This window comes from Coccomyxa subellipsoidea, assembly GCF_000258705.1.
Source record: "Coccomyxa subellipsoidea C-169, whole genome shotgun sequence".
NCBI classification, from domain to species: Eukaryota; Viridiplantae; Chlorophyta; class Trebouxiophyceae; family Coccomyxaceae; genus Coccomyxa; species Coccomyxa subellipsoidea.
In genome coordinates, this window is record NW_005178033.1 from 1,624,641 (window position 1) to 1,649,639 (window position 24,999).

The following is a 24,999-nucleotide window of genomic DNA, read 5'->3' on the forward strand; positions in this document are numbered from 1 at the left end:
CTATCTACTGGAGTCTGTAGCTGATATATAATACCTTGGTGGCTGGGACCTGCAGAAGCGGAAGAGAGACAAAGAGAAGAAGAGCAAAAGCAAAGACAAGGACAAAGACAAGGACAAAGAGAAGGACAAGAAGCGGAAGAAGGAGAGAGACAAGGGCAAGAAAGCAAAGAAATTCAAGAAGGATTCTGATGGCAGCAGTGATAGCGACAGCGCCTTGCAAGATCATGATGATGGAAAGGACACTGGACCTGTCAGGCTCTCAGAGTTCTTGCGATCATGATGTTGTCTCCAGTGAGTCAAAATTGACATGTGCTGCATGTCGTGCGGCCGTGAGCGTGATCCTGGCGTTAGCCGCTTGCACAGTGGCTCTTCAACGAGCTGTGAAGTCTATAATCCGAAGGTGCTCACTGACAGAACTGGCAGAACATTGAAGTTTGGTAGACAATGTTGGTTGCTGGACGGCTATATCTGAGGTGCTGGTTCAACTTTGTTTGCAGCATCAACAATGCAAACAACAACGCCCATAAGCTCGCGAGAAACGCAGGCCTACTACTAGTACTAGGCATTCAATAAAAAGTTCAGCCTGAGACAGCTGTGCAACACATATAATGTGGTGGCGGCAAGCATGCATAGTATGCATGGACATGGCCGCCAATGCTTCCAGCTGGGTTAATGACCTCCACTATTACAATATACCTGAGTGGCACTCCCCATAAAAGATTTCCCCATTCGTTTTCCCCAAGCACGATTAGATGTCGACGACCCCGTTCCAATAGTCTAGCTCCCCAGCCAACTTCACCGGCTGGTCACCAGGGTTCCATTTCCATTCAGGTGGAGACTTGCAAGAATTGGTACACCCAGCTGTGGGGTAACATGAACGCCGATCGCAGAAGAAAGGGCTTCAAGAAGGGCATTGACACAGAGGATGCGAGGCGCAAAAGAGAGACCAACATTGTAGAGCTGCGCAAGAATAAGCGCGATGAAAGTCTACAGAAGAAAAGAGCTGTGTTTGCAGCTCCTGGTGCCGGGAGCATGGAAGACTCCAACAGAGGGACAGCTGCATTCCAGCGAAAGGTCTGTGGCTTAATCCCTTATCACCTCTGTGTCTCCAAGCTTTTGTGCTCTGATCCTCAGCAGAGGTGGTCTTGTCATGCTTGCAGCTGGAAGCCCTGCCACTCATGGTTCGCGGAGTGTACAGCGAGGATCCTCAGCAGCAGCTGGAGGCCACCACTCAATTTCGCAAGCTTTTGTCGATCGGTATGCTTGCAGATGATGCCAACTTATGGCACACTGTCATGTACACTCACCATCAAAAGGACAAGATAGAAACCTTCTAACGTTCTCTGCCTTTGCAGAGAGAAACCCACCCATAGAGGAGGTCATTAATCAGGGCGTCATCCCGCGATTTGTCCAATTCTTACAGCGGTCCGATATGCCGACGCTACAGGTTGGTTGAAGACCTTGCATTCGCTAGCGACCGAGTCGGATGTATCTCTGGAAATCATGACCAAGGCGGGGAAAGGATTGAAACGAGAGTGTTCCCTGTTGACAGTTTGAGGCGGCGTGGGCGCTCACAAACGTTGCGTCCGGGACTTCTGACCACACAAGGGTGGTGATCGAGAGCGGGGCTGTACCAATCTTTGTTGCTCTGCTGAGCTCTCCTAGCGACGATGTCAGGGAGCAGGTGACTTCAGGGCTTTCGAACCTAATTGTTGAGGGTAGAGCAACTCATAAAAATGCAAAGCTCATCCATCCCTGCTCATGCTTTCGTCTCAAATGTAAGAGGATATATTCACCTCTGTTGCTTCTTGGAGCATCTGTCAAATCTGGTTGATTGTAACCCCTGCTAATTTGTAGTCACTGACCAAATGCATTTGTGCGCACAGGCGGTGTGGGCGTTGGGGAACATTGCTGGCGACTCTGCAAAATGCAGAGATCTTGTCCTTGAGCACGGAGCGCTGGGACCCTTGCTGGAGCAGCTGAAAGACAACACAAAGCTTTCCATGCTGCGGAACGCCACCTGGACGCTGTCAAATTTCTGCCGAGGAAAGCAGCCCCAGCCCGCCTTTGAGCAGGTGGGATCTCTCACAGTCTGGTCTGGGACTGTATCCGAGCAACCCAGAAGCAATGTGCTCTTCGGGATGCTAAAATGGTAATATTTTGTATTGGTCACATGTCCCCGGCAAGTAATGATTGCCTGCGGCATTGCAGACAAAGCTGGCTCTTCCTACCTTGGCGCGGCTCATTCACTCCAACGACGAGGAAGTCTTGACAGACGCTTGCTGGGCGCTGTCATACTTGTCAGACGGCACCAACGATAAGATCCAGGAGGTCATCCAGACTGGAGTTTGCAGGCGGCTTGTGGAGCTCCTTCTGTAAGTCCCTATGCATACAAATTCTCATGCCAGCAAGAACTTATACCCAAGAGTTCAAACGGACTCAGCCATGCTCTGCTCCTTGGGGAAACGCTTGATATGTTTGGTGCCGTATTCTGCTTTGCTGACCTTGGGAGAGCCAGGTTTACCCTAAGAGGCAATAAATGCTTTGCAATGGTTAATGATTATGCTGTGAAGAATGTGGGATTGCGGCTGCTTGCAGGCACCAGAGCAGCAACGTGCTGGTGCCAGCACTGCGTACGGTGGGCAACATCGTCACTGGAGACGACCTCCAGACGCAGGTCATCATCAACTGCGGCTCGCTGTCCTGCCTGCTGCACCTGCTCAAGACCAGCCAGAAGAAGAGTATCAAGAAGGAGGCCTGCTGGACAATCTCCAACATCACCGCCGGCACCAAGGAGCAGATCCAGGCATGCCCATGCTGCCCCTCCACCCACTCATGCGCGGCCTCTCTTTACTATGGCTGTATCATGCTACATGCAGCATCTGCATTGCTTGGCATTGTGCAGCCTTGGACCAGTGACGGAGGTCTGAAGTGCGCATCCTTAATCCAGTGATGGAGGTTTGAGGATTAACGACTGTGCGGCGCAGGCGGTGATAGATGCGGACCTGATCCTGCCGCTGGTGCACATGCTGGGCGAGGCGGAGTTTGACATCAAGAAGGAAGCAGCGTGGGCCATCAGCAACGCTACCTCGGGCGGCCGCCACGACCAGATCAAGTACCTGGTGGGCGCGGGCGCCATCAAGCCGCTGTGCGACCTGCTCACCTGCTCCGACCCCCGCATCGTCACCGTTGCCCTGGAGGGCATCGAAAACATCCTCAAGGTACACGCATGCGCATTCCTTCCCCGAAAACCATTATTTCCCTGCGGCAGCGGCCTCCATTGCATTTCCCTGGTGACCTTACGGCATTGCTGAATCCAGACAGCCCGGCAATTATCAGCGCTGCTTCGCATCTAGCGGTTGCATGGGCTGGGCAGACCCCCAGTCCAAGGACAGTCTGCCTCTTGCAGGCTCTGTGGCTTCAACGCATGTGGTAGGAGTTGCAGGCTTGAATATGCACTGTACATGCCCTTGACCAGCTTATTATGTGCTAAAATCTGTGAGCCCACCTGGGCTCCCTTGACTCTTGTAATGCTCTTGACCAGCATTGCACACGTGGAAGCAGTTGAGATTCTAGCGCCATATGGTTTCCCAGTTCTCCTGCAATGCGGGTCCGCCAGCGCAGACAAAGTGTGGAGAGTTGAATGCTGAGCGTGGCGAGGTTGTTTGCAGGTGGGCGAGGCGGAGAAGGAGCTGGCCGGCCCCAGCGGTGTCAACGCGTACGCAAACCTGGTGGACGAGGCGGAGGGCCTGGACAAGATCGAGGACCTGCAGAACCACGCCAACGAGGAGATCTACGACAAGGCCGCCAACATCCTGGAGGCCTTCTTTGACGTGGAGGACGGCGAGGTCGAGAATCTGGCGCCCGCCATCGACGCCAATCAGGGCACCTACTCTTTTGCCGCGCCCCCGGCCGGCGGAGCCCTCCCCCAGGGTGGCTTCAACTTCGGCACCTCCATGAGCTGAGCCGCCCACCACTCTACGCCGCAGCGGTGCGCTGCTTTGCTTCAGCTCCCTCTGATCCTGGTCAGGTGCTGCTGGATTGTCAGCGTCACTACGGCAGCTACTGACAATCCCACTCACTGGCTGACTGCTTGTGTGAGTATCATGTACATCCCTGGATGATGTCAAGCTGCTTCTAGTCGTCCTTCTGCAGCCTGGAGGACCGGCTCAATCTGGGGGTGAATACGGTGCAGGTGGGACATGAGCAGTAGAACAGCTTGAAGGCGTAATGGGACATGGGGAGGAGCAGGAGAAGCTTGGGCAGGGACTCCCTGGCAGAGGGGAGAGCAATCATTACCACAGCAGGCTGCAGGAGGGCGCACCCGCTCACATTGATGTGTGGTGGCGTCATCAAGCGTCATCTGGAGCAGCCATGTGCCAAGGGTGCGAGAGGAAGAGAAGTATCTGCCAGAAGTGCGGCAGAGCATTTGTGCATGCAAGGAATCGAAAAGGGAGTTCACATCTTTCAAAGCACGACATCGCCGTCTCTGCTTCTAGCTTCCAGGCGCGGTGTCGCAGATGCTGAACACGACTCGCCATCTAAAGGAGCCAGCAGCTCCTCGTGGCTTTGGGCATGCAATAAAGGGACAGCCAATGGGTGTCTGGCATTAGCAGCCATGCCCCAACATTGGCAAGTCATACATATCAAGACGTGTTTTGCGCCATCCATGGGGCTGCCATAGAAGCATGGCATATTGTTTCTTCTTGTGGCTTTTGAGGCGCGCTGCATACATGCGTCAATGCTACTTGCCACCCATCATGTGAAGGTTGACTAGGCATCTTGTTCAAGCGCGTATCAAGAGCTCAGGCTGCTGCTTCCACCAACTGATCCTGACTGAACTCAACACCGAACTGACATGACCCTGAGAGATCCCCATCATCTGGGATCAAGTGATAATTAACAGTGGTTCCAAAAGCCGCTTGTGACTGTTTGGCAATGGGTTTGCACACAATGTGAACGCCTGCTTGCCTGATGTTCTGCATAAGTCTGCATTTGTTTGCAACAAAGCGATTGGATTTGCATTGTCAATGTAATGGTCATTCATGTAGGTCATGGATGGAAGGTTCAAAGTTTTTTCAAAATTCTATTGCAGGCCGGCATGTTCCAAACCATGCAAAATCCAGTCGCTTACATGCATTTACTCTTGACGAGCAGTCTGAAATGTAGCCCACTACAGGCCTAGGACCTAGGACAATCTCCATCACAGGTATCAATATATTCCTCCTTGCAACAAGCCCGCATTGGCGTGCGACATGCAGGCGTAAATGTTCTGTTCTACAGCTCTAGTCTGCAGTAAATCACTCACCTGAGGCGTCAACTACCCCTGAAGCGGGCTGCACAGACATACCTTCCTAGTATGCATCTCACACCACATAAAGAGCGTTCAAATATCTCTGTCAAAGGATGGGAGTGAGAAGTAAAGACTGTTTGTGCCGTAGCTCTGATCGTCAACCAACCGCAGCATCCAGTGTTGCTGCTCAAAATTGCTCTCTCCCTCACTTTAACAACATTGCACTCCCAGTATCATTCGTGCCTGAACAAACGGCATCTCCATGTCCAAGCTTGTCTCTACAGAGAGCACTCTCGTCGTGACTCATGCCTTTCCAGTGGCTGCTGCCACCTCAGCTGCAAAGTCGTCCGACCTCTTCTCGATGCCCTCTCCCAGCACGTAGCGAGAGAATCGGCGCACCTAAACACATGCACACACATGTTCTCAGACCCCAGCCCCTCACCGCACCCACTGTTGCAAGCAAGCACCCACAAGGCTCCAAAGTGGTGGACTGCTAAGTAGACGTCACGCTCTTCCATGTCTGTATAAGAGCTGCAAAGGTTGCCAGCAAGGGTTTATTCACAAATTTCAGGGAACAATGCTTTCAGCATTGCAGCCAAATCCAGTGAGAGCATCAGGATAAAGTTGCACCTGGATGTTTTCGCCGATGGCGGCGACCTGGGCCTTGATGTGCTCGGCGACGGTCTTGGAGGTGTCCTTGATGAAGGCCTGCTCCAGCAGTGCGCGCTCCTTGAAGATCTTGGCCACGCGGCCCTCCACTATCTTCCCCCTGCACCGCCCCAACACCGTCAGCACCCCCACATGAAAACTTACCCAGCACAGTCCCCTGGCAATTGGCTTTCTTTCAGTCTTCACACAGTAAGCACTCAATGTCCCACGCAGAACAGGTCGTTTGCATGCTAGATGTCTGTGCATGTGACTGTAAGCAGATATTCTACAGCTTTACCACCAACTCAAATACCCAGGCTTGAATATAGATCAGCCTCTGCATCGCTCTCCAGCCCTGAAAGGCCACGTCTTCACATGTTCGCTGGTCACATGTTCACACCAATTGGTCATGAGACTGGCAGCAGGACAGCATGCAATGTTGAAGGCAGGGCGCAGCGCACCTGATGGCCTCGGGCTTGGACTGGATGTCCTCCTTCTGCATCTCGATGGCGCGCTCGCGCTCGACCTCGTCTGCAGGGGCGTCCTGAGCCGCCACGATGCTGACATCGGACGCCGCAATCTGCATGGCCATGTCGGCCACCAGCTCCTTGAACTTGTCGCCTCGCGCCACAAATTCTGTCTCACAGTTCACCTCCACCAACACGCCGAGCCTGCACCATTGTTGCATCTCAATTTCATAGGCCGTCTCTCCGCCCCTCTCAGCGAGCCGGACTCTTGACAGCCCCTTATGCTCCTTCGGGAGGCTCTTCGACCCGACATCTTCCTTCTAAAGACCCATGCAAGTGCGATGAGCAGAGTCTGCCAATCTGCAGGACAAGATCAGCGGCCGAGCTACCCAGTGCATTGTGCAGCAATGGAAGGACTTTGTCAGCAGGGCAGCATACCTGGAGCCCGCGTGGATGTAGGCACCAACGGCACCCTCGGCGGCAACGCGGCCGGCCTTCTTGTCGGCGGACGCAAGCCCTTTCTTGCGCAGGAACTCGGTGGCCTTGTCGATGTCGCCGCCGCACTGCATCAGCGCCTTCTTCGCATCCATCATGCCCGCGCCCGTCGCCTGCCTCAGCGCCTTCACCGACTTCGCGTCAACCTTCACCTACGCAGATGCACCCGGACTCAATCTTCTCGTCCTCCGCATGGCACATAAACTTATGACAACAGATTCAGCTGAGCTCTAACTACCTTAGCTGGCATTGTGCTCCTGGTCTCCATCCGAGCAAACATATGGACAATGACGCGTTGATTTCACCCTGATGCACTCAGCCTGCAGAAGAGTGTCTTAGAGGGCAAGTCAGCAGTGTGTGAAGCTCGCACCTCCTCACCAGCAGGGGCAGCGGTGGCCTCCTCGGCGGGAGCTGCGGCGGCGGCCTCGGCAGCCTTCTTGGTAGCGGCCTCCTCAAAGGCCTTGGTCTGCTCCTCCACCTCCTTGGCCAGATCTGTCGACCGCTTCTCAATGCCCTCTCCCAGCACAAACCTGGCCACGGCACCCGCACCTCAAAGACCAAAATTTGTGCAATGAAACAACCGCATGCAGCAGTTTCTTATCCACAGCATTCCTCACCCTTCCAGGACCCAAAATATCATTAGCACAATGACAAACATTGTACTGAGGGCTGCGTCATAATTCAGGATAGCACACCAGACAGCCACAATGGTACACAAAAACGGGTCAAGTCAAAGATATTTTCAGCAGCTTGCAGCAGCGCTGCACAGGCAAGATTAGAACAAGAAGCGGGCGCACCTCTCAAAGCGGCGCACTTGAATGTTCTCACCCAGGGTGGACACGGCCTCCTTGATGAGCGTGGCGACGGTCTTGTCGGTGTCCTTGATGAAGGGCTGCTCCAGCAGCGCCATTGTCTTGATCGTCTTGGCTATGCGCCCCTCCACAATCTTTCCCCTGCCACACCATGCACTTTGTCAGCACACACACACACGGGCACACACTGCCACCTCGGCTCAGGAGCAGTGCAAATCCCCACAAAAGTACACTCTCGGCTTTCTGGGCCTCATAGCTGTTGTCTCCTGGACATCAAAGGTCGTGCTTCCTTGATCAACACCTCCTGCTGAAGAGCCCAAACACCCTGGGTATGGGTTGTGGGGTCAACAGCCCAGGTCAATCCAGGCAGAAGCACAGCCAGCTGGCTTGCAAGGGGGAGGGGCTCACCGTATCTGCTCGGGCTTGGACAAGATGTCCTCCTTGCCCATCTCGATGTCGGTCTCCTTCTTGATGACCTCCGCGGGCACGTCGTCCACCGAAACCACGGTGACCTCGGGCGACGCCGCGATCTGCATGGCCATGTCGGCCACCAGCTCCTTGAACTTGTCGCCGCGCGCCACAAAGTCCGTCTCACAGTTGAGCTCCACCAACACACCCAGCCTGCAAAGAAGATAATTCTTTAGGCATGCGACGCATGCCTTGTGACTGCAATTTGACATGCACACCAAGCCGCTACAGCCAACTTGCACAATGATGGAAAATCAGGGAACAAGCAAGCAGCGTTGCCACCATCGGCAGGAGCACCTCGGAACGGCACAGAGGCGATCAAGCAATGCATGCAATGCTTAAACAGGAGGCAGTGAATGCAGTGTGGGAGCACCTGGATCCGGCGTGGATGTAGGAAGCAACGACGCCCTCGGCGGCGATGCGGCCGGCCTTCTTGTCGGCGGAGGCCAGGCCCTTCTTGCGCAGGAAGTCCACCGCCTTGTCGATGTCACCCTCGGTCTGCATCAGCGCCTTCTTTGCGTCCATCATGCCCGCGCCAGTCTTGTCCCGCAGCGCCTTGACTGCTTTGGCGTCAATCTTCACCTGCACATACCACCCGTCCCCGATCAAGTCGGAGCACCCATTGTCTTAATTGCAGGCTTCCGTGATCTTTGCTATTCAATTGCTGCATGACGCAGCCAAGATTTGCGATGAAAGTGCCTCATCAGGCAGCTCGATACTGCATCTCCATTTGATTTGTAACAAGATCGAATAAAGGCTGTACATCACAGCAGCACCAATGTCTGCTTGGCAATTCCAAAACAAGGCAAGCTGGTGCCAATCATGCACCAGCAACCCGCTTCAAGCAACACAACCTGAATTTCAGACTCAGCCTATTCACATCATCTGAAACACCCATGCGACTCGATCATTTGTTCTGCCCGGCTGAAGAACACCGCTCAGCTGGAAGGCGTGTGCTCAGAGTTTGTGAGATCAAGTCACTGCCACACTGATCAAGTTCAAGCACTGCCTACAGGCGGTCTCACACCGGCACATCAGCCGCGGCGGGGGCCGCTGCCTCCACGGGGGCCGCCTCCGGCGCTGACGCTGCCTCTGCTTCTGCGGGCGCAGCCTCTGCAGTGTTACTTTCCAGCGCTGCCTCCACAATCGGCTCAGGGGCCTGCTCGGGCTCAGCAATAGTGACTGCCTCCGGCTGCACCTCCTCAGCGGCCTCGGCGATGGCCTCCTTCGCGGCCTCTGTGAATGCCGGCTCCTCTGTCGATGATGCGGGCTCCTCCACTGCAGCCTCTGTCGGTGCCTGGGGCTCCTCTGCGGCGGGCTCGGCAGCTGCTGCGGCCTGCGCCTCCTCCTCGGGTGCCTGACACCGTGAAGAGCGTGGCTCAAGCATCTGACACCGTCTTTTTTCAAACATCACCCCAGCGCTCCCACACACAGAGTGCTGCATATGTGCCAGGCAGATACTCCCCTAACGAGGGACATATGTGCGTCTTGTCACATTGAGCATATATGGTTTGCGAAAGAGACAGTGAAGCAGGAGAGGAGGTAGCAGCGCATGCATGTGCACCTTGGAGAGGTCCTCGAAGTCGGCCTTCTGGATGCCGGCGCGCGCAAGGGCGGCCTGCAGCGTGTTCATGCCGGACACCTTGATGGTGCCGGCGCCCTTCTCGGCCAGCTTCTTGTCAGACGCGCGCTCCTCCTCGCTGCGCTGGCTCAGGTCCACCTTGCGCGCCTTGCTGTCCACCCGGATCACTCGCACCTGCGCCAACCCCACACCCCTCTCAGCCTCTGCTCTGCTACCTCACTTCCACACAAAAAATGCAATGTACTGCCCCTGAACAGGGTATTTGTCGTCCTTCTTGGCCACCACCGACATTTTCCTGTCACAATTTCCCCCATCGACAGTGGTACACACAACCCCCACCAAAACTTTCTGCAGGCATCAAGGAGCGCCGCAATAGTGCCCTAACGTGCGCACAGATACTCACTTCAAAATTCACCACAACACAGCTGCTGTGGGCGCGGCCGCACCTTGACCTCATCGCCCTCGCTGAACATGGCGCGGATATTTGGCTCGCGGCTGGTGTCGCCCTCAGGCACAGCCACCTCGTCCACGTGCAGTAGCCCGCGCACATTGTTCTCCAGCTCCACAAACACACCGTAGCCTGCTAAGCGCTGGACCTTGCCGGTCACCTCGTCTCCCACCGCTGGCAGCGGCGTCCTGGGAGCCCGGTCTGCACACCCCACAAGCCCAGTCAACCATACATCCACATGGCCGCACTTCATTGTGAAATCTAAAGCATGCCTTGAAAGGTGCAGCTGAACTACAGCTGACAGAATGCATGGTACATGATGTAACAGTGGCATGATACCTTTGTGCAATTTACAAACAAAGGAACAATTAAAGGCAGGTAATATTGCCAGAGTGCTGCAGGATGGCAGACCTTGCCGGGCGCCACCCTGGGTGGACATTCTGCGCTGGCCGTCAAACTTCTGCTGGCGGGCGGGGGCGCCGTTGCTGGAGCCCTCATCATCCCCGCTTTCGCGGCGGAAGTTGCGCCGGTTGGCCGACTCCTCCGAGCGCAGCGTGAGGCCCACCTTGTTCGCGGCCACATCCACGCTGATCACGCGCGGCTTGATCTCCAGGCCCACTTGAACAACGTCTGCGGTGTTCTCCACAAAGCCGTCCTACCACACCCGTCAGCAAGATTGTCAGGCATGCATGATAGCCTGTCATGTATCTAAGTTGCTGTGCAGGATGCATGACTGATGATGCATGCACTACTGAAATCGGTGGCAGGTGAGGCAGCGGTCAAGAGGTAGCTCACCGTCAGCTGAGAGATGTGGATCAGCGCGTCCTTTCCGGCACCATAATCCACGAAGGCACCATACGTCGTCACACCGACCTGCCAGCAGAAGGGGAGCTGCTTCAGTCACACACTTGGCAACAGGCTGCAGGCCAAGGCAAGGGGAGCTTGAGGAATGAAGACGCACCACGACAGCTTCGACCTCTTGTCCCACAGTAAGATCGGTGATGTCGTAGATTTTCTCCTTCTTAGGACGCCTCTGCTGAAAAGGTCGTGCGCGCCGCCGAGATTCGAAGTTTTCCGCTGGCTCTTTTCGCTCGACAGCTTCTGTAGGCCCCGCTGGGGCTTCTGGTGTCTGTAATTCTTCTGCCTGCTCGACTTCAGCGGTCGCAACGCATGCAAGAACCCTCGGGCGCAAGGTGCGTCGGTTGCCACGGAACACCGGAACACCTCTCCTTGGCCTGGGAGGGGCAAATGCCGTGGATCAGACGCAATAACCCCCAAAGTGGATAATTGGATGAAAAATATCAGTAGAGATCGTTTATGCAGGTAACAGTGTAAGTCATGCAAAATTTCAGAGCTTCTGAACAGGAAAGCTAGTAATGCAATTGGCGACCTCACCTGAGAGGTACGGCCACACGTGTAATTCCTGTGGAGTGGACCTGGAAATACAGGACGAAAGTCAGATTAAGATCAATCCACCCCATCCAGAACGATTCAATAACTGTCTACTTAGCAGTGCTCACCTGTCTAGCCACTTGGCGTGAAGAACAAAGTGTTTCCATGGCCAGCTAGTGTACTAAAACCAATCTTGCCAAGATATTTGCACCCTCTTTACTTACACATCGATCTCAACGGCTTATCAAAACAATGCTCACCCATCTTCCACGCAGGCCAGACAACTCTATCCTACGCCTCGGCTGAATTTCGCATGACATTGCAGAACCGCTCGGTCCTGGGATGCATCATTACAACTTCTTTCAGTGCTGCTTTGTTTGTGACCTTTGGCCTCTACCTTCCTGCAACATTGTAATTCTATTCTTATGATTGGAAAGTAAGCTTTTCATTGTCTGCGAGGATTGAGCAGCTCTGAAGTGAGAGTGGCTACCAGTCATCATCATGAGTGGAATAGGGACTGGGGTGAGATCCACTGTTGAAATCTCATCTTGCATTGTACTCCATATCTTAAAAATTCAAAGGATACGTAGTGCTGACGCGTGGCTCGTGTGGTGCAGTATGATTTGTCAGTTTCGACATTTTCACCTGATGGGAGGGTGTTCCAGACAGACTATGCTCAAAAAGCGATCGACAACAGCGGGTAGGAGACCAAGTGTGCAATAGCTTTGCTTTCTAGTCTGCTTTCGTGTCACATCCTGTAAATGATCTTCTGTGCGTGCAGAACGGTGGTGGGAATCAAGTGCAAAGATGGAGTTGTGCTGGTGCGCTTGAACACCTCCTTTATTAACTTTTTTCGATTCATCTGGTTTTATCTTTATGGCTCATTATACTATCCGTATTTGATCTTCCCTGATAGGCTTCTTCGTTGCAAGCACAGGGTGTTGAGAAGACGATCGTGTCAAAGATGCTAGAGAAGGGCTCAAACAAGCGAACGTTCCCAGTCGACCGACATGCTGGAATGGTGAGCATATGTGCCTCAGAGAGCAGCAATTTATTCTCAATGGTGTTTGTTTGCTTTGCTGTGGACAGACCTCTGATCACTGTTGCTCTGCAGGCTGTTGCTGGAGTCATTGCTGATGGCAGGCAGGTTGTCAACCGGGCATTTGACGAGGCTGTGCAATACAAAAGGTGAGTGCATCACTGCACGCTTACTTTTACTGGGACTAATAGCGTTCTTGCTTGCACCCTGTTCTGACATGTGACCTTGTTGCCGTGCGCAGCTTCTATGGAGACAGCATACCTGGGCAAGTGCTGGCTGATCGAGTTGCCAGCTTTGTCCATGTCTTCAACTTGTATTGGTATGCCAGGTGAGTGAACTACCGCTGGTATCTTCTGATCATGCCCTGTACCACAGAGTAATTGTCATAAAGTAGCTGCTTATTAAGCCACTTCTGAATAGACTTGACCATTCTTGGTGTGAACATCAGACCATTCGGCACATCAGTCTTGCTAGCAGCATATGACGACTCAGGACCGCAGCTGTATGTCGTCGAGCCATCAGGCAACTGCCATGTACGTGACCTTTCCCATGACTTGTTGGTGTCTCAGCTACTAACAACACGAAGACCCTTTCAGCAGCACCAGCTTCAGTTTTCGTTTCCTTCTGTGCGCAGAGATTCTTTGGAACGGCTGTGGGCAAGGGCCGCCAGGCAGCCAAGACAGAGATTGAGCGCTTGAAGCTGGGCGAGATCAGCAGCGAGCAGGGGGTCGTCGAGGTTGCCAAGATGTAGGCTTTCATTCAAAGGGTCAATATTGTCCCTAACATGCAGGCCTACATATGCAAGGCAACATTCTTCTCCTTTCTTCTCAATGCATCTCCTATATTTACCTTCCTTGGGGTGTGTTCCTGCAGTCTTTACAGTGTGCACGATGAGGAGAAGCCCTTTGAGCTGGAGATAGCCTGGATATGCGATGCTTCAGACCGGGAGTTCAGGCGTGTGCCTGCTGATATCCTCGAAGCCGCAGAACAGCAGGCCAAGGCTTCTTTGGAAGAGTCAGACATGTGCGCCCCAACCTTCAACCACTTTCACAAATCCGCACTAATTTGTTGCTGTCACTCCTCATTTCTTGCTGCTTCAGTATCCCACTGGCATGTGCAGCTGAAAAAAGGTTGCCTTGCAAACTGCTGCCGGATGGAGTCTGATGATAGTTTTTTGCTGCAGGGAGGATTGATCCACACAACAGCGGATAGCAATAGCCAGCATGCGGCAGGCAGCAAGAGCTGTCCGAATCTCAGCTTAGTACTTTGAGACATGTGAGGTTTAGCTTGCAAACTTCGGGGCGGGACGCCACGCTTTTTTGTGGTTCCAATACACGTGCAGCACCTAGCTTTCACCCCTTTGTGGCCACTGTGCCTGTGTGGACTTGTGTACTGGATTTGTGTAACAGAATATGAAGCAGATATATCAGTGAACTGATCTGATCTGATCTATTTACCAAAATCAGTGATCAGCTAATCAACTTGCAGGGACTCTTCGATGGGCTCTTACTATAAGCCCGTGCTATAAGCCCGTGCTAGCAGCACGCTGTGAGTTCCTCTTCAAGGTCATTCTTGTGCCAACTTCATGAAAGTTCTAGCAAGTTGCATTCATGCTTCCCATACCATGGTCTTATTTTCGTGTAGCCTCATCTGCCTGGACCAGCAATGAGCTCAGGCTGCCAGCTCAGTGAGCTGATGAGCTTGCCAATTGCCACTGGCAATGAGCTGCGCATGCGCGAGCTCGAGCCCTGCTAGCAGTGCTGGTAGCTCTAGGCCGGCTTTCTGTGCGTCTTTTAGTTGCCAACAATTCGTCTTGCTCACCTCAAAGCAACCTCTACTATAATCATGACCACCGCTTTTGCTACACGCCGTAGCTATGCCAGACTCTGAGACTCTCGGAGAGATAGTGAGACTGTACTACTAAGTAGTACTTTTCCAGCCACTCAGGGCTAATTAAGCGTCCCACATATCTCAAACCATCAGTAGCACGCACACCATGAGTACTCGATAATATGCATCCCAGCACGCAGGCAAGTATAAACTGCCATAAAGGACTGCCAGATACCAGATATCTGGGAATTCTTCGAAGTTGGACCTGCATGCAAGCCTATATAGGATGTATGACATCGAAGGCAGGCAGGCGGCCCCGAATGGAGCGACTGCAAACAACAACCAGCAAAAGAAATCAAGAGATTGTTCACAATGCGTTCCGCAGCCTTATTTGAGGCAGACCAAGAGAGGTTCGTTCTGATCAACCAACCTTTGACATGTTATCTGCACCTTCGACCTCAGCGAGCCTTCGTTGTGGTTTTTGTCACTCCTTTTACTTTGTTGTATTGTCGATCGCAGGCGTAGCACAGGTCGCACTGGAAGGCGACCTGATACTAGAAGGGTTTCTCAAGCTAGATCAGCAAATCCCCAAGCAAGGGAAGAGCTTATCGGCGAGGACCCTCGAACTCCCTCCGCTGAAGATGGAAGGAACACTGGCAAGCAGTCCTGGTGTGGATTCCCAAGGCTTACAGCCTGATCGTGACAATATCTCACTTTGACATCTTCTGCCATCCATCTTTCTTGAGCATAAGTGCCAGCAGCCCTTTGCAACGCGCATCTGCGTGCTAACGGATCGAAACAGTGTGCCGCGATTATTGAAAGTATCATATGTTTCCTTTTTGTTATGCCAAGAAAGACAAGGTACAAACCCCAGACCAGCATGACCAGTATTGTATATTCACAACGGTTCTCGAAGGTCCAATTTGTGATGTTTTAGGTTTCTTCATGATGACCGTGATAGAGAGGAGCTGGATGGGGGTCCAGTCCAGAGGAGGACTGCGGTGCGTAATCACCAGGCTCCAAATGCTCGCACTCCTGCACTCCACAGTAATGTGACCTTCACACCATGAAGACAACTCAATGCAACAGATTGTCTGACAATTTCCTTTCGGCCAGGTACCAAATGATGACCGGAATGCCAGGAATAGGAGGTATGGTTTTGTCCACAGTTTGTTGGCCTCGAGTGCATGAACCCTGCATCACATTGACACTGAGAGTGGCCATTTCGTACAGGACTGATGAGCGCACAGCAGGAGCAGCTCGTGACCGTGCACCATCAGGTATGCCAGTTGTGAATATGTTGCTTCTGGATTGTACTGTATATGGCATGGCAGATATTGATCAGATGATTCAATGATTGCAGGGGCTCCTGCGGAGGGCCGACCAAGCCGGTGGGAGTATGTGGACCCCAAAGGCAACACTCAGGGGCCGTTCCCTGCCTCTGATCTCCTGAAGTGGTCGAATGGAGGCTTTTTTTCAGCAGATCAGAAGGTGGGGAATGTCCTTGATTCCAGATCCCTTTTTGGTGCAGCAGAGACTGATCTGAGATAGGCGGTAAGCAAAGCTGTTTCGTGCTGCAGGTGCGGAGAGCAGGGCAGCAGGCATTCGTGCCTCTGAAGTCTGTGCTGCCGCAGCTTAATAGAGAAGCCGAGGGCAGAGCAGCTCCACCTGCTGGGACTGCACGCCGGACTGGTGCAGCAGAGGTATTGGCAGGCTCCCTGAGGAAGACCTCAGCGACAACCCATGCATGCTCTGTTTCACAAGGTGCACTGCTGTGTGCTAAAGTTTGTAAGAGACTTGAAATTCTTCCTCCTTCTGGCAGATCAATGGCAGAGGTTCGCGTGAGGATGCCCCTGTCAGGAGGGCGGTCTCTCACCTCGAAGGCCGCCCGCGCGAGCAGCGACCAGGACGCGGTGCAGGATACCAGGTCAGCATCCTTCTGCGCGCTTTCTGCATGTTGTGCATGCAATTTGACAGGCACTGCAGCTCGCTGCATGCATGCTCTTGGAGAGCTCGACAACGCTGACGAGGTGCTGTAATTGTTTGCAGGGGCAGCACCCGGCAGACGCCCTGTTGTCAGCCGAGGAGTCGGCGGCGAGGGCGCACGATGCATCCGCAGCCCTCGAGACTGAGGGATACACCCACAGGGATGCGCGCGGAGGCCGGGGCGTGCGCCAGGGCTTCGAGCCTGCCGGCCGCGGCGGCCGCCGGGACGACCAGGTACGCCCCACGATGCTTTCACCCTGTCTGATGCAGATCCGTGTCAACATAGGAGGTCCGTGCGGCTCTTTTCAACGGTGGATGTGCATGAGAGAGTATGGATGCTGCTGTGCTTGAAGGGCTTCCGGGGAGAGAGGGGCCGGGGCGGCGGGCGCGGCGACGGCTATGGGAGGGGCGGACGCGGGCAGGGCGGTGCGCGCGCGGTCGCTGTTGGCGACACCGCGGAGGCGCGGCTGCCGTTCAACTACAAGATTGCGCAGAAGCTTTTCTCTGCCGAGGCCGAACTGGCCACTGATGAGCCCATGTAAGCACACCGGATTACACCTTCTCAAAATAGCACTGTCTGCCTGTGTTTGTGTTGCCCTTTGGTAAGAAATGTGAACCTCTCTGCTCATGGTGGAAGCATTTGGGCGCATGTGCTTGCAGGTGGCGGTACATAGACCCGTCCGGCACTGTCCAGGGGCCGTTCCCAGCCAGGAACATGCTGGAGTGGTACCGCAAGGGCATGCTGCACGACATGGGCCTGCAGGTCTGCGGAGCGGTGAGCTACCTGCTTCCTCTCCAATGGCCATACGAGCCCTTCCATAGCAGGATTTATTGCTCTGCAAAATGCATTAACTTGATACAGTGCATGCACGAGCTCTGCCTGAGTGCTGCCGAATGTGTGCAGGAGCGCAAGGTGGCACCTCCTGACGTACCACTGCCCATCCACTACTACAAGCTCGGAGATCTGCTGGAGAGCGTCAAGCGGGGTCAGCGCTTTGTGGCCATCAGTGTGCCCGACATCAGATCCGGGACTGCACGGCCCCTGCTCCACACGAAGGCTCCTGCTCAGGCGTCCTCTGGCGCAAAGAAGGCAGACGCATCGAAGCCTGGTAAGCTCCTTCCCAACAGCCACCACTCCCTTCTTCTTGCATATCATCCCCACCTTCTCATCACCACGTTTGGAGCAGTGTATATTGACAGTGTATATTGACAAGCAGCTCCCAAGGGCATGGAAATTCTGCAGGCAAGCGCAAGGAGCGCTCTGCATCGCGCCCCGCAAAGCCTGCCCTCGAGACTGTCAGCCTCAAGCTGGTGCCTGTGGAGTCTGGCGATGGCTTCACCGTGGAGCTCACTGTGGTGCCACCAGCGCCCAAGCCGCAGGAGGCCCCTGCAGCAAGCGCGCCAGCCGCGGAGCCGACAGCAAAGGAGAGCAGCGACGGCGCCCTGCCCGCAGCAGGCGAGGCTGCGGTGCCTGTGGTGCCTGCTGCTACAGCAGCCCTGCCGGACACCCTGCTGCCAGAGATCGAGGACAGCGCCGCGGAGAGCGCGGGCAACGCAGAGGCTGCGGCTGAAGACGACGCTGCAGAGGAGACGACTGCAGCTACAGCGGCTGCGCCCAAGGCTGTGCCCGAGGCTGTCAGCAAGGCGGCCCCTTCTGACACTCCCGCTCCAACGGGTGCGGCAGCAGAGGAGGAGGCAGAGGCGCCCAAGGATGACTCCGCCCCTGAGACTCCAGGCGAGCCCGGTGAGACGGCGCTTGAAGCACCAGCCGATGCCCCAGCTGATGCTGCAGTCCAGGAGGCTGCGCCAGCAGAAGCTGCCGATGAGGAGACGGCAGTCCCAGAGGCAGAAGCAGAGCCAGAAGAGGCAGATTTGGTCAAGGAGACACCAGCCGCTGCTGCTGCTGCAGAGCCGCTGAAGGACGCGGGTGCAGAGCCTGGTGTGGAGGAGAGCGCGCCAGCGGAGGAAACAAAGGTGGAGGCGGTGCAGGCTGTGCTGGCCAGCAATGTGGACGCTGTTGTGGCTGCCGACACTGACACAGCGGACAGCATCACCGAGGCAATTCCAGACGCAGCACAGCCGAAGGCCGAGGATGCAGCTAAGACAGTGGATGCCCTTCAGCCCACAGAGGAAGGCTCCAGCATCCCAGAACCTGCCGCTGAGACAGCTCCTGCCAAGGATTGCCCCGCCCCTCAAGAGGCAGCGCCCAGCACTCCTGCCGAAGAAGTGAACGGCGGCAGCGGCAATGCACACGCGGCAGAGGCTGCCAAGCCTGCAGGAGATGAGGAGGCAGAGGTCAAAGAGGTGCCGCTGGTTGAGGCCAAGGAAGCCCCCAGCGAGGCGCAGGATGCAGGCCAGAGCAAGGATGGGGAGGAGGCTGCAGGCGCCAGGGAGGGCACAGCCAAGGGGGAAGCCGTGGAAGCAGCAGCAGAGAAGCCCAAGCAGTCTTCCATGTTCAAGTCGGCCCTGAAGATGTTCCAGGGCGGCAAGTGAGTGGCGGATGGATCCATGTGGATATTTTGATAACACCGGAGCAATTCTGGGGCTGGGTCAGCATTTGGGGCCGTCACACTGCACAGACCTGATGGACTTGGGCATCTTGGTGGTGGATCTGTTGATAATGGAAATAGTGTCAAAGGCAATTGTACTGCAGTGTTGTACAAACAATGAGGTCCCTTCCAGTAGCATTTTATTGTGAATTTCAGGTTGCGTGACTTTGAGTTCCAGGAATGTCTGTGTTGCTCTCTGTGTATGGCCGTTTTGTGTTACATTCTACCTCCTGGGCCACCGCTACTCTGGCTATCAAGGCTTAGTCTTGATTTCCAATGTGTTTGCATACAATCAATTACAGCCTTGGGGCATGCTGTGAAGGCTCTATACAGTGCTGTGATGACTGCAACCAGTGAAGCTCAAAGCCAATTTGTTAATGAATCTTGGCATGACATATCCTAGTCTTACCACCTTCTTATGATCATCGCGCTGCATGGTTATTTGAGCAGGCCTGGTATTTTGCCATTGCCCTGCGAGTTGCAAGTTGACGTCAACATGCATGACGACTTTTGCGGCACAGTGAGTGACCCGGCGGTCTTTTAGAACCTACCAAGACTTCCAGTAGAAAGTCTTTCATCAATGTCTCCAGCCGAACGCAGCTCCCACAGAGCGGTGCCAGCACAGTCACTGCATGCTACGCATGTGCACGGCATGCAGGCACGCGGTGCACCATCATGATGATGGTGCCATATGGCGCGGGACGATGCAATCTTTTGCATGGCATGCTGGTCATTTATCAACTGCAACATCCAGAGCCTTCACTGCACTGCGGCCCTGAACTTTTGTGCAAGCACAAGGCAGTGCAGACTTGCAAATTCTGCTCCGGGCAGAAACTCTGCTACTGGGCCACTGGATGCTAGGATTTGACACGTGACAACTTTCCTGGGCCTCAGGTTCGCCCGCTCAAGAAGTAAGACTCATTGCGGGATTGCGCGTTCAATTCACTCGATATCCTAAATCAAATTGCAGACCTTCACAGATCATCCTTCCAGTAAGCAGTATAGACACCAGCAATGGCGGCCCTTTCACAGGTGTGCAAGTGCCGGCTGGCCTGCAAGCCTTTCCTTGTCCGCTCCCTGTAAATTGCCTACTAAGAAAGAGCTTTAGCAATCAATCGATTGATAAAGGCGTATCAGTTGATTCAAAATCTGTTGATGCAGGCATCACTTACAGGGACCTTCCCCAGACACATCTCGGGTTCACCACTTGCAGTCAAGACAGCTTACAGGCGATATGAACGGTGTCGTCTGAGGGCTGTTGCTGAGGCTGAAGAAGATAAGAGGGGTCTTGACTTTACTGCGAACCGTAATGCGGTGAGGTTTTCCTGTTCTAGGAGGGGTTGACTACCGATCTGAAGAGTAGGTTCGTGTCTGTCAGGTTGCATGGAGGTACAAATTAATGATTTTATGTCAATGCAGGCTCGAGGATACACAGAAGAAGACTCTGCTGGACAGTCAAACATTTTTGCAGTCGAGGTGAGCCATTGGTGTCACTGCACCTACATACTCTGATACCCAGCGTTCGGCTGGTAATTTGCAGCCTGCTAGCCGTGTTTTTCTTTCCATGCTGACCCCACACATGTAATCTTTGCTGCAGCCCAAGCAGTACGTTGCTGGGAGCTCGCGTGACACTGGCGAGAACAGCAACAATGCTGCCCTTGTGGCTGGCGCAGTCGGAGTGGGGATTCTAGCTGTCGGCCTCCTAGCACTGCGTGGAACGCAGCCCAACTCTGCAGGTGCCCATTTCTCCCACCCTATTCGACCCGGCCTGCAGATTGCATGGTGACAACCGATGCCTGCTTTCATCCATAGCAAAGGTCTGGTCTAACTGGCAAGATTCTGTGATGCAGTGGCCGTGCAGGAGCTCCGGAAGGAGGCATCAAACTACCGGACGCTCAGACAATACAAGGATCAATTCGCAGTTGCCACTGCAGCTCCAGAAGTTGCTAGCTTCCAGTCCTGAGCCAGCTCTACAGCAAGAGGCCACAGCGATGCAATTTGTATTGTCAGCAAGCCGCGCGATTCATGAAGTGGCATCTTGCCTTAAAGAAGAGTCTGAGAAGCGTCCTGCGCAGTGAGTGAAATTCTTTGTAGCGACATATCTGACATCACTTATTTTTGGCAGGGGCAGATGCCATCAGTGTCCTGATCATGGTGTGCGAGCATGCCGGTGACATGTCATATGGCACTGTAGCACCTGCTGCATTTTTGTGCAATCATCCTAGCACTTTACGGTGGGTGTCAGACTCAGAGTGTATTAAGTCTTGATGACTGCTATAGACGCCATCAGATGGCACCCAGATGGGCCATCATATACTGCATGAGCAATCATGCATTTTGCGTGAGGGAGTGGGCTCTTGATCATTATCGTTATAATAGTAATTTATGTTTCAGCGGAATTGTCAAGGAACGACAGCAATTGTAGGCTTGCCAGCAAGTATGCCGCATGGCATTACGTTTATATTGCTGGAATCTGATAATCCGGATACTGTACTGCTCTCCAAAATTGAGAGTCACACAACTTCCTGCCTGCTAGCAATGCAGTGGCTGCTTGCCAAGCAGTCCACCACAATGTCAAGCGAGTAAAACGCCAGGAACAATTCTCTCCAGGCAACTCTGGTCAAGCGCAGAACAAACAAGCCCGAGCTCTCCTGAGCACCACTCTCACAGCTGACACCTGTACACTTGGTAGTGATGGTTCAGGCTGCGCTGCCCATGCAGCCGGAACTTGCCCCCAAGAGCCCCATGCTGCACGTCGGGGATGCAGAATATGACGCGGCGCACCCGCGAATGCACAAGCGCCATCGCGCACATCGCACAGGGCTCCCGCACGGTGTAGCAGTCATATCCAGTGCACAGGTAGGGCTTGTCGCCAGCTGCCTCAGCCGGACTCGCCTGGGTCTCTTCAAACATGCACGGCACGGTGACCTCGCTGCGGCTGTCATGTGAAGCCGGCTGCGCTGCAGCTTGTTCCGCTTGCTCATTCACAACATCTGCCAAAGCACGCTCCTCTGCTTGACTGCCGGCCGGCAGGCTTGCAGCCTGACAGGCCCTCTTCCTTTTCCTGTCAGGGTGTTTGCACATGCTGTCCTCGGCCCTGCCTCCAGCGCTGCTGTCACTGCCTGCATGCCCAGAAGGCCCTGGCTGCGGTGGCCACAGGCGCAGGTCTCGCTCAGCAACTGCCGCCACAGCCACCATGACTGCGTGGTGCAGCGGGTGAGCTTGCAAGCCCCTTGTGCCGTCTAGTCCCTGAGCAATGGTCTCTCCTGTTCTTGGGTTTATGATCAAAGCTGCGTTGCATGTGGTCTCCATCGCATGGCTGCAGGGATCCCCTGCTGCTCTACTGCTGCCCTGCTCTCTATGTACGCTTCTGCTAGCTACCATCAATGAAAGTGCTGCATTGCTGCATTGATGTGTGGACTTTGCAGCCTCTGACAGGGCCACTGTCCTGCGCATGAGATCCAGCATGATGGCTGCCTCTTTGGCGGTCAGGCTGTTGGGTGGAGGCCTGGAAGGCATCTCTGGCGGCCTCCAGCTCATTGGCCAAGTTTTGCACCATTTTGTGAACTCCTCACGAGTCTTGGGTGGATCACGAGTGACCTGCAAAAAGACAAGTTTGACTGAATCACTGTGCTGACAAACGATATCAGATTACAAGAGACAGGGCAATTGGGAAGGGGCCAAAATGTATAGTACTCACGAGAGTTGCACGCAGCAGGAGCTCGTTGTCTGAAATCAGCTGCTGTATGGGTCCAGGCACAGCATCTGCTGTGAGTTTCTCTCTGCTCCAGGCCCTATGACCAGCGTCAAGAGAGTTGTCGCATACGCTGTCAGGCTGCACTGCACTCCTCAGGGGCCGGCGCAGGGGGCAGATGATTATCTCCAAATGTCCAGGAGGCTTGGCAGCCTTTTGCACGCGCTTGAGGTGTTGGAGTCCAGACAATGGAGCAAGCGTACTCAGCTGCTTGACCAGCAGGCTTGCTTGCTTTGGACTTATGAGAGCCACCAGCACTTCTTGGAGTACAATGCCTGCAGAGAGAATGGATCAGCACCTAATTTGCAAAATTTACAGGTCACAATGAAGAGCATATGATTATAGGACTCGCCTGGGTGTTCTTCCTCCGGAATGTATTGAACAGTGGCAGCAGACATCTGTCTCTCACGAACTTGCCCGATTTTGCGTTGCACGATCGAAACTAGATGACTGCAACATGATCAAAGGGAAAGAATTTCAAAATGAAAGAGTAATGGGCAGGCTCAATCAGGGCAAAGGCAGGAGATGGAAACAAGTACAAAAGACGAAGGAGTGCCCAAGATGACCTAAGCGCTGAGTCATTCAGTAGCGTTTCGTTCCTTTCTAAAGAAAGGGGGTACTCTTTCTGGGCCTCGAACTCGGTTTCCGTGAGAGACAGTGGTCGAAAGAATGGTGCAGGAGACGCAGCATGCGGGCACCGAGAGCTCGTCGACATCGACAGAATCTGCAATTTTGACATTGCCAGACGGACAGAAGATCGATCTTCCATTCCTCATTGTAAGGTTTTTAATGAGGTTCTCTCGTAAAATGTCGTATTGCAAGTATAGGAGCATACTTCATGTTCGATGAGGAACAATGCTTGTATTTATGGGAGTTCATGCCGAGTCAGCAAGGGCTGGTCTGGTCTTGTGAAGTAGACTGCATACTGCAGGATGCCGCCAACAATCGATTCATTGATATCAGAAAACTCCAACCGAGCACTGGAATCTGTACATATGATCCTGGATACACCTCGACAGGTACCCATCTGCTCAGTGCCAAGTCCCATAGAAGCAAACAGCAGACCCGGGTAATGAACTCTTGGTTGCCAATGGACATGAGTATCATCAATCTGGGTTTCAATCTTATCTGTTTTTTCCCAGGATCTTGCAGTTCCACCATCACATACATTGATGGGAAGAAGGGGGTCCTTCTGTATCGCGGGTAGTTCTCTTGGACACTCTTGCATGCATTACTTTTTGGTTGCAGACATGTCGGTGAAAGTTACCTCGACTAAATGGCCAGTGGCGCAGGTACGACATCGAGGAGCTTGCAGAACAGGGGGACTTTTTAGACAGTGCATACCTGCTGCTCATGAACGAGCTGCCCACTGCCGAGCAGAAGGCAGCCTTTGACCAGGATATCACGATGCACACCCTGGTGCATGAGCAGCTGATTCATTTCTACAAGGGCTTCAAGCATGACGCGCATCCCATGGCCATCATGACCGGCGTGGTGGGAGCGCTCTCAGCCTTTGAGCCCTATGCTGCAGACATTGCGTGAGCATGCCTCCCTCCTCCTCTGATTATAATTGCCCTCTTTCCTACTTGGTGAGGTGCTGGTGGGTGTGCGCTCTTTTGCATGCAAAGCCAAAAGAAATTATGGCTTGTGCAGGGACCCGGCATCGCGCATGCGATCGTGTCTGCGTATGATTTCGCGCATGCCCACGCTGGCCGCCATTGCGTACAGAACATCCAGGGGCTACCCCATCATCTACCCCCGCAATGACCTCGACTATGCCTCGCGCTTCCTGCATATGATGTTTGCCTGGCCCACCCAGAAGTACGAGGTGGACCCGATCCTGGCGCGCGCCCTGGAAAAGATACTCATTTTGTGAGCCCCTAAATCCGAGACTTGCACCAGCTCAATTCCAACTGCAAGTGAATTGGCGCGCCTGCGCGAATGGGGCTTGAGGGCGAGAGGTTGAGCAGCTGTTGCCATGCTGTGCAGGCACATGGATCATGAGCAGAATGCTTCCACATCGACAGTCCGCACAGCAGGTGGGTGGCGTTGCTCTTAATGCTCTATTAAATGCATTTTTGCACGCATGGCAATTGGTTCATTGGAAAAGGGGCACATAAGGACAAACCAACGTGCAGGCTCAAGCCAGGCAAACCCCTTTGCCTGTATAGCTTCTGGAATAGCCGCGCTGTGGGGACCGGCTCACGGGGGCGCCAATGAGGTCTGAAACTCACCT

The 24,999-nt window shown here is 54.0% G+C and overlaps 7 protein-coding genes across 7 annotated transcripts; 5 read left to right on the top strand and 2 right to left on the bottom strand.

The window, feature by feature from the left end:
- Positions 1 to 836: 836 nt before the first annotated feature.
- COCSUDRAFT_53815 (importin alpha) lies at positions 837 to 5,049 on the top strand. Its single transcript, XM_005646928.1, has 10 exons — positions 837 to 1,074; positions 1,161 to 1,257; positions 1,356 to 1,447; positions 1,553 to 1,684; positions 1,887 to 2,075; positions 2,212 to 2,375; positions 2,599 to 2,806; positions 2,988 to 3,221; positions 3,672 to 3,991; positions 4,196 to 5,049. Exons 1-9 carry the CDS (start codon positions 874 to 876, stop codon positions 3,963 to 3,965), a joined length of 1,611 nt encoding a protein of 536 aa, XP_005646985.1. The 5' UTR covers positions 837 to 873; the 3' UTR covers positions 3,966 to 3,991; positions 4,196 to 5,049.
- Positions 5,050 to 5,596: 547 nt separating this feature from the next.
- On the bottom strand, positions 5,597 to 8,711 carry COCSUDRAFT_37065 (hypothetical protein; the record flags this gene model as incomplete). Its single annotated transcript, XM_005646929.1, has 8 exons — positions 5,597 to 5,692; positions 5,924 to 6,062; positions 6,403 to 6,612; positions 6,847 to 7,055; positions 7,274 to 7,433; positions 7,701 to 7,856; positions 8,124 to 8,336; positions 8,557 to 8,711. 8 exons carry the CDS (start codon positions 8,709 to 8,711, stop codon positions 5,597 to 5,599), a joined length of 1,338 nt encoding a protein of 445 aa, XP_005646986.1.
- A 3,304-nt stretch (positions 8,712 to 12,015) lies between these two features.
- On the top strand, positions 12,016 to 14,067 carry COCSUDRAFT_53816 (20S proteasome alpha subunit G). The gene is made up of 10 exons (XM_005646930.1): positions 12,016 to 12,127; positions 12,223 to 12,305; positions 12,387 to 12,426; positions 12,543 to 12,626; positions 12,720 to 12,793; positions 12,886 to 12,972; positions 13,093 to 13,177; positions 13,279 to 13,391; positions 13,518 to 13,667; positions 13,828 to 14,067. The coding sequence occupies exons 1-10, from the start codon at positions 12,107 to 12,109 to the stop codon at positions 13,835 to 13,837; spliced, it is 747 nt and encodes a 248-aa protein (XP_005646987.1). The 5' UTR covers positions 12,016 to 12,106; the 3' UTR covers positions 13,838 to 14,067.
- Positions 14,068 to 15,004: 937 nt separating this feature from the next.
- COCSUDRAFT_66632 (hypothetical protein) lies at positions 15,005 to 19,403 on the top strand. Its single transcript, XM_005646931.1, has 11 exons — positions 15,005 to 15,143; positions 15,412 to 15,475; positions 15,591 to 15,625; positions 15,708 to 15,754; positions 16,055 to 16,177; positions 16,297 to 16,401; positions 16,524 to 16,694; positions 16,814 to 16,998; positions 17,121 to 17,235; positions 17,365 to 17,569; positions 17,704 to 19,403. Exons 1-11 carry the CDS (start codon positions 15,116 to 15,118, stop codon positions 18,951 to 18,953), a joined length of 2,328 nt encoding a protein of 775 aa, XP_005646988.1. The 5' UTR covers positions 15,005 to 15,115; the 3' UTR covers positions 18,954 to 19,403.
- A 620-nt stretch (positions 19,404 to 20,023) lies between these two features.
- On the top strand, positions 20,024 to 20,972 carry COCSUDRAFT_56129 (hypothetical protein; the record flags this gene model as incomplete). Its single annotated transcript, XM_005646932.1, has 4 exons — positions 20,024 to 20,041; positions 20,429 to 20,485; positions 20,607 to 20,745; positions 20,860 to 20,972. 4 exons carry the CDS (start codon positions 20,024 to 20,026, stop codon positions 20,970 to 20,972), a joined length of 327 nt encoding a protein of 108 aa, XP_005646989.1.
- A 701-nt stretch (positions 20,973 to 21,673) lies between these two features.
- COCSUDRAFT_56130 (hypothetical protein) lies at positions 21,674 to 22,207 on the bottom strand (the record flags this gene model as incomplete). Its single annotated transcript, XM_005646933.1, has 1 exon — positions 21,674 to 22,207. One exon carries the CDS (start codon positions 22,205 to 22,207, stop codon positions 21,674 to 21,676), a length of 534 nt encoding a protein of 177 aa, XP_005646990.1.
- Positions 22,208 to 24,116: 1,909 nt separating this feature from the next.
- Positions 24,117 to 24,639, top strand: COCSUDRAFT_83476 (hypothetical protein; the record flags this gene model as incomplete). Its single annotated transcript, XM_005647006.1, has 2 exons — positions 24,117 to 24,301; positions 24,492 to 24,639. 2 exons carry the CDS (start codon positions 24,117 to 24,119, stop codon positions 24,637 to 24,639), a joined length of 333 nt encoding a protein of 110 aa, XP_005647063.1.
- Positions 24,640 to 24,999: the final 360 nt, after the last annotated feature.